We start from the raw sequence: 8,178 nt of genomic DNA on the forward strand, positions 1-8,178 counted from the left end.
TACCACCAGGGGGTCCAGAAGACCACAAGACAATCTTCTCAGTCACCTTGTGCTGCTGACTCAGCCCAGCTCTGCCTGTGGAAAGGGGAGCCAGAGGGAGAGAGGGGAGAGTAAGGCCTAATCAAAACCCAAACCCAGAATTCCACTGCTCACTCTGGTAGCTGCAGAAGCCAGAAACTCCAGGCCCATCTTAACCTGCAGGGTACTGCAGTAACAGATCTACCCCTCCCTGATGGAACAGTCATGTTTTCCGCAATGACAGCTCTGTGGTTGTATAGTATGTGACAGAAACTTTCAAGGTTCTTGAAATACATTCAACTACCACTGCGATCTTTCGGTGCTCGCCCGCCCAGAAGCCAAATTTGTAACTCTGTTTGGGGTGGAGAGGAAGAATGTGGAACCCAGCCACCCCAGAGAGGCCCTGGAGTGAGGCAGGGCAAGCTCTCCCTGGGGCTGGAGCACTGTCCTGGGCGTGGCCTGGCTGCCCGTCTCGTCCCCTCATACAAGAACCTGCACGCTTCCTCCCTCCTTGTTTCCTTCCTCTGGGTCCCCGCCCTCCACAACCTACCTGGAGGCAGGTAATAAAGCTGGAGGAGGGAGATGGATGGATAAAGAAGGCAGAGAGACTCTGGTGCCATAAAGCCAGCTAGAGAGGGCCCGTCCTGGGAGTGTCCAGCCTGCAGCAGCCAACGCCGGGGAGGTGGGCTCTCAGCTTTGCGAGCCTGGGCACCAGGCCCTGGAGAAGGCCATGCACCGGGACGTGCCAGGACCAGGCCTCAGGGGCCTGAAGGCGGCTGAGGGCTCTGCGAAGGGCTGGGGGGACGCTTGCCTGGAGGCCGGGAGGGATTTGGGGGTGCTGAGGGAGAACGGCGCCCCCCGTGGCCTGGGAGAGGCAGAGGAGGTACCAAGCAGCAGGAAGCGCACGCGGCCCGTGCGGTCCAAGGCGCGGCGCGTGGCGGCCAACGTGCGGGAGCGCAAGCGCATCCTGGACTACAACGAGGCCTTCAACGCGCTGCGCCGGGCGTTGCGGCACGACCTGGGCGGCAAGAGGCTCTCCAAGATCGCCACGCTGCGCAGGGCCATCCACCGCATAACGGCGCTCTCCTTGGTCCTGCGCGCCAGCCCCGCGCCCCGCTGGCCCTGCGGGCACCTGGAGTGCCACGGCCAGGCCGCGCGCGCGGGGGGAGCCGGGGACGCCGGGGACGCCGGGGACGCCGGGGACGCGGGCTCCAGCCCAGCGCGGCTCGCGCCGCAGCCCGCCAGGCTCTTTGCGCCGCGCTGCGCCTCGTGCTCCTCGCACACGCCCCTGGGGCGGCCCAGGCTGGCGGCCGAGGCGCAGGGCTTGGCCCAGGCCTCCGCGGGAAGCTGGCGCCGATGTCCAGGGGCTCCCTTTGCCTGGCCGCTGGGCCACCCGCGGGTGGGCTCCGCGCTGGGCTCCCAGCACCCTTGACCTGGCCAGGAGCAGGTGGGGGGAGGCTGGCCCGGGGGGAGCCCATGGCAGGATGACTACACAACGGAAGACTGCAGAGAACGTGCCAGAAGGAGCAAAGCTGACCAGGCTGAAGCCTGAGCGGAAAAGCGGTGTTGGACTTGCTCGTGGGAAGGAACTCCGGAGCCTCAGGCTGCGCACCCCACTCTCCACAATCCCAGCCTCGGGTGGCAGGTCGGAGAAAGGAGCAGGAAGGATCCTGCCGGCTCTTTCTTCCATTCGGACTTGATGAATTCTTCTTGGAACGTGCCGTTCGCATCCCTGTGCCTCTGAGGCCTATTTTCTCTGGTTGCTTTTCAGGAAAATGGGAGCTTTTGGACAGGGAGACTTGTACGTAGGAGTGTGGGTGGCACCTGGTGTGTGGTCTGATGGCACAGTGTGGGGTCCCCTGCCCCTGCCTGTGCTGATGCCCCAAGTCTGTGACCCCGGCGGGCGAGGCAATCAGAAGCAGCCAAATAAAAAGGAAGCTCTCATCTCCGTCTGCTACCAGGACTCCACTGGGCTCAGTGACCCAGGGAGTAGGAAGGCTGAGGTGCTCCAGGCCTTGGTGGCTCACCCTGGCATGTTGGGCCCCAGACTGGAGCCCACGGGTAGACCCATGGGGCCACTGGGTTATGGCAAAACTCCTGGAGTGGCTGAGCACTGTGAAGGGCACTGTGGGAGAGGACATTATTTGGAGACGGGAAGTGGGACCTGGAGGCTAAAGGTATGGTTAGCCCCATCTCTGGACCTGCTGCAGGTCTGCTCTGCAGTGAGTCATGGTGAGAGTGGCAGTGCAAATAGAGTCTGGGACAGTCTCAGGGAAGGAAGCTGAAGGTAAGGCCAAATTGTGTGTGGTGGTGGTGGTGGTGTGTGTGTCAGCGAGTCCTGCCTGAATCCCACGTGATAAGATAAAGCTTCCAGGGAAGAGGGAGCCAGTGCAGGCAGGGCCTTTGTGATGAGGGACAGATTTGGAATTCAGGAAAGATTATGGGGAGGCGGTTAAGGAAAGTGAGGCCTCAGGCCAAGGTCCCTGAGGAAATAGGAGGCACAGCCAGCTCCCCAGAGATACCTGGAGAACTGCTCCCATCTAAGACAAGCACTCCTGCATGAGCGTCTGGCCTCGCCCAGGCTGGCTGGGCTGGTGGGACTGGTGCTGCTTGCTGGGTAAGGAACCAGACATGTCAGGGGAGGGCTGATGCCTTTCTGGTCTCCTTGGAGAGCTGGGCTCTTGCCAGCTGTGGGGAAGAGTTCCACAGCTCAGAATGGGGGACCCCATAGGAGCTGGAGACATGCTCTTAGCCCCATGGAGGAATGAGGGTTCCCCAGAGCAGTCGAGGTGAGGCTCACTGCCATAAGCAGAGATATCTTTGCTTTCTGCAAGCCCCAAGACTGGCTGGCACACTTGGCATCCTGTCCCCAGCTCACAGACTCCCGGTTTCACAGGGCAGGTGGCTATGACACAGATCACAGGACGGCTTTGACTCTGGGTCATAAGGGTCATGGGGTCCAGCCAGGAGCAAACTGTGGGACTCTGGCCCCAGGCCCGCCCACGGAGCCTTCCCTCTCATGGAGAGGCAGTGCGATAGTCTGAGGTGCACAGAAAAGAGCCAGATGGGCCTGGGATCCAATCTCCACTCGGCCGCTTCTTCCATGTGTGACCCATGGCATCACTTCACGTCACTAAGCCTCCAGTTCCTCACCTCTGACCCAGGTGATTCCACCTCAGCGTACATTCCTTCATAACCTACAGTTGCTGGCAATAAGAAGCTGTGCCACAAATTGTTAGTGTTTATGTATTATTAGAATCTTATCACAATGCTTCCATCTTGCTTCAGCCTCAGGTTTTATTCTCTGGAAACACGATAATATGACAAGCAAGTCCTGCTTTCCTATATTCCAGGATAGAAAGAGCGGAGAGTTTTTCTTGCCCAGCTGCACTTTCAGCTCCAGGTTGGTGAGGACACTCTCTGCAGGTGGAAGAGTGAGTGTGTAGAAGTGTGAGGTCAGCAGGAGGTATTTCTCTGTCTCCTCACTGACCAGCAAAGTGACCTTGGCAAATCGCTTCATGACTTTGAGCCTTGGTGTTCCCATCCGTTACAGGATATGACTTACATCAGAGGCTGTTGTGCAGACTAAATGGGATAATGCACTGAAAACACTTGGTACAGTACCTGGTCCAGGCAAGTACTCACTGAGTGGAAGCTGTTAAAACATATTCTAGGGGCGCCCGGCTCGCTCAGTTGGTTAGAGTGCTCTTTTTTTTTAAATTAAATTTATTGGGGTGACGATTGTTAGTAAATTTACATAGATTTCAGGTGTACAATTCTGTATTACATCATCTATAAATCCCATTGTGTGTTCACCACCCAGAGTCAGTTCTCCTTCCATCACCATATATTTGATGGTTAGAGTGCTCTTAACAACAAGGTTGCTGGTGCGATCCCCACATGGGCCACTGTGAGCTGCGCCCTCCACAACTAGATTGAAACAACTACCTGACTTGGATCTGATGGGTCCTGGAAACACACATGTGTTTCCACACACACACACACACACACACACACACACACACAAGAACATATTCTATTCACAAGGTTGTTATAAGGAAAGAATTCATGGGAAGGTGTTTTATAAACTAAAGTCTACAACACACTTGTTATTATCATTATTTTATCAGGGCTATGTGTTTGAGTGCACACACCTGTATGTTTGCCTGCTGATACGTATTTGCCTAGCATTTGGAGGTTTTTTTTGACATGCACACATTGTGTGCATGCTTATAGAGATGTGTGGATGTGTGAGTATTTGTGTGTGTATACGTGTATGTATGTATACGTGTATGTATGCGTTAGGGGATCCTAGGCCAGAATACATTTAATTATGTGCCTTCCAGGTTTTCGGGAACCTTTGCTTGAGTTTTTAAAATCTGCTTCCCAAGACCATATCCATTCTCCAAGATGACTGGTCATTGTGGAGAAAAGACAAATCTGTGATTGTTAAAGAAAAGGAATTTATGAACCGAGACCAGATAGGTTTGTCCAAATATAGAGAAAAATAGTACAAAGATAGGTGTTAAATGAATAAAAAATGGAAAGTACTGGAAAGAGAAAACATGTAAGACTGAGCTGCTAAAAGTGATGGCCATAAGGTATACATAAAGACAGAAATTATGTATCTATAAGGTTAGTAACAATGACCCACTCAAAAAGTGTTCAAAGGAGAGAGAGAGAACTACTAAAGGGCAGAGAATAATCATTCTAGCACGTTCAGCAACTTGATAGCTCACAAAGGGCTCTTATGCACTCAGTCTCTTGGCTTCTCTTCCAAGCCCTTTCCTTATACCCCCTCCCTCTATCACAGGAAACAGTAGTACCTCACCTCTCTAGCAATGAATGAGACAGGCAGCAAAAATAAATAACAATGATAAGACCCAGTGTTGTCGAGGATGTGGTAAAAAGGGCACATTTACAGATTTCTAGTTGTGCTGTGCATCTGTTCTTTCTTTCTTTTTTGGTAAATAACAAATTGGCAAAATCATAATAAAATAAAAACACTCCAAGACAATAACCCAAAAGGAAAACAAATTTGCAAAAAGGCAGTCCCAGCAGTACTGTACAACATAGTGAAAGATTTGAAACAACACAAAGCCCAACCAGAGAGGCCCGGCAAAGCGCACTCTGGGAGTCAATCAAGGTGAAAATCACGATGAGGTGGGGGAGCAGATCCCAAAGGGCTCTGTGCCCACTGATTATAACTGTAGACAAACATGTATGTGCATGAAAAGACCTTGAGAGAATACAGAAGGACGTAAACAGGGTTAATGTACATTAGGTTCTTTGTCATTGTTTTTAAAAGGTGAAAGATTTGTCTCTGTAGGAGACTCCTCTTTTTAAGAGGAGTAAGAAAATGTTTTGAGCAAGGACAGCACGGATGAAGTATCTTGAGTGGACTCCTTTGGAGGGACCCCACCTCACGGATGGGAAACTGGGGTGCTTGGTGTCGGGAGCATGATCACATCAAGTTTTCTTTACACTTGGCGTGTGTGTGTGTGTGTGTGTGTGTGTGTATGTGTGTGTGTGTGTGTGTGTAGACACCAGAGGAGGGTGAGCTGGGCCCAGGAAGGCCTCAGCGAGAAGAAGATTTTGCTTACTTGCTCCTGCCCTGTCAGCCACATAAGAGTTCCTGACACTGAATGAGCCAAGGGGAGAAAGCGCTGTGGGGGCTCTATTACCTCTTCCCCTTGGATTAGGTTCCAACTTTCCTACCCTTCTGAGGTTTGCTTCCCTGCCCGCCCCACCCTCCCGTATGCAGGTCCACCTTCCACTGTTACATCTCAGCATCCTTCCTGCTAAAGTTGGGGGCGGCAGAGGGGGAGTGGCTGTTGGTGTGGACACTCCCTGGGCCTTCCTCTGGTTCACCCAGCTGGTCTTCACTGTGAGCCAGGCTCTGGGCTGGGGAGCTGTGGGTACGCCTGCCCCCTCCAGGACCTCACAGCCCAGGGGGAAAGGCGAACAGAGAGGGCAAGGACTTTCTTCGGTTCCCTATGTCCACACGCGGGAGCAGCCAGCTGTGGAACAGAAGGAGGTCCATACATCAGTCTAGCTGGGCGGGGGCTCATAGCTCAGGCCCCTGAAATCAGGCAGGACAGGTGGAAGGTGAAGTTGGAGGAACTCAATGCCCTCCCTTCTTAAAGGCTGCAGCTGACCTTGTGGCTGGGCTGAAAATGGGCCCAGGGTCCTCAGATCTTCATGTTACAAGTCTAAAACTTTAAAGTTTTTATGTGAAATGGAGATTTTAAAAAAATACATATTGAGTCCATACTGTGCAGGCCAGCCCCCCTTTGTATGATGAATACGGCCCGAGGGCGTCCACTTAAGACTTCAGTTGGGGTTTGGGGGAATGAGGAGGTAGCCCCGCAGGCCGGCGCAGGCACAGCTGGCTGGGATGGGCTCAGCAGCCCTGGATCCCAGACCGGAAGCTCCCTCCCTGCCCCTCCTCCCTGCGGTCTCCGCTCCACCTCTGGTCATTCCCCTCAGCGCCACCAGGCCACTAGATGGCATCACGAGCCCAGGGGCGGGCAAACCTGAGTCCCCAAGCTCCCAATCCCAGCCCACCCTCACAGCCATGGGGACTTCTTGGCTTTTTCTTTTCTGAGTTTTTATTAAGTGAAAAAGACCCCTTTATGTCACGTTCATTCTGTTCCCTAGGCCAGCGATGCCCAATAGAAACATAATACAAGCCACATTTGTAATTTTTAAGTTTCTTGCAGGCACATTAAGAAAAGGAGAAAGACACAGGTGATATTAATGTTGGTAATGTTTTATTTAGCCCAATATATCCAAAATATTCTCATTTTAATAGGTTATCAATGTATAAAGTATTAACAAGATATTTTACTTTTTTGGGGTACTAAGTATTCAAAATTCCGTGTGTGTGTTTTATACTCACAGAACATCTCGATGTGGACTAGCCACATTTCAAAGGTTCAGTAGTTCCATCTAGCTATAGGCTACAGAATTGGGCTGGGCAGCTGTAGGCCCAGTGGAGGGCCTGAGTTCCGCCCCCCAAGGGTCAACTCCCAGGTTGTAACATGGGATTCTGTCCAAGTTGGATACTGACTTAGAGTCTAGGGATCTCAGGGACCCAACCCTCTGCAAGAGCTCTCATATTTTAAAAAGGCATAGGGGCGGCTGGTTAGCTCCATTGGTTAGAGCGTGGGGCTCTTAACAACAAGGTTGTCAGTTCAGTCCCCTCACGGGCCACTGCAAGCTGCGCCCTCCACATCTAGATTGAAACAATTACTTGACTTGGAGCTAATGGGTCCTGGAAAAACACACTTAAAATAATAATAGTTGTTACCAGAGGGTAAGGGGGTGGGGGGTGGGTGATGAGGGTAAAGGGGATCAAATATATGGTGATGGAAGGAGAACTGACTCTGGGTGGTGAACACACAATGGGATTTATAGACGATGTAATACAGAATTGTACACCTGAAATCTATGTAAATTTACTAACAATTGTCACCCCAATAAATTTAATTAAAAATAAATAAATAAATAAATAAAAATAATAATAAAATAATAATAGTTATAGTAATAATAATAATAATAATTTTTAAAAGGCATCAGCACATTTCTGGAAGTTCCTGGGCAGAGGAGCCCAGCTCACACACACATTCCTCCCTCACCATGGCCTGGGGCGGTAAGAGCCTCCCTGAGGACCTAGGTGAGGAAGGTTCCCCTCCATCTCACTGCCCTGGAGATCTATATTTTATCAAACCTGAAATTTGTCACAAAGCCACAAACTAGTGTGGACACTTAATTGCCTCCAGTCTTGGTTCCCCAGGGTCCCCCTCAGACCTTAGCAAGTGGCTCTTGGCTGCTCCCCTCCCTTCCCTCTGGGGGCGGGTCCTGCCCTCTCTCTGACCCATCTCACTCCCTCTTTCAGTTGTCACTCCCCAAGCTAGAAGCAGCATTTCTGAAGTCAGCTAGATACCCGACCCAACGCCATTTGTTTCCACTAAAATGGTTCATTTTGCTTCAAACTAGCCCCCAGACCGGACAGAGACGAAGTCTGGTTTGGATATAGTTTGAAATGAGCATTTCTTTCCATTTCTGGGCCTCAGTTTTCTAATCAGTGTTATCAAAGGTCTTGGACTCTCACCTCAGAAGCCCCTTCCATCTCTACCATCCCACCTCCCCATCGTG

At 51.7% G+C, this 8,178-nt stretch overlaps 1 protein-coding gene across 1 annotated transcript; it reads left to right on the forward strand.

Moving 5' to 3' along the window:
- Nucleotides 1–748: 748 nt before the first annotated feature.
- Nucleotides 749–2,074, forward strand: BHLHA9 (basic helix-loop-helix family member a9; the record flags this gene model as incomplete). The annotated part of the gene is made up of 1 exon (XM_081028248.1): nt 749–2,074. The coding sequence occupies one exon, from the start codon at nt 749–751 to the stop codon at nt 1,448–1,450; it is 702 nt and encodes a 233-aa protein (XP_080884374.1). The 3' UTR covers nt 1,451–2,074.
- Nucleotides 2,075–8,178: the final 6,104 nt, after the last annotated feature.

The sequence above is a fragment of the Rhinolophus hipposideros genome, assembly GCF_964194185.1.
Source record: "Rhinolophus hipposideros genome assembly, chromosome: 20".
In the NCBI taxonomy this organism is placed as follows: Eukaryota; Metazoa; Chordata; class Mammalia; order Chiroptera; family Rhinolophidae; genus Rhinolophus; species Rhinolophus hipposideros.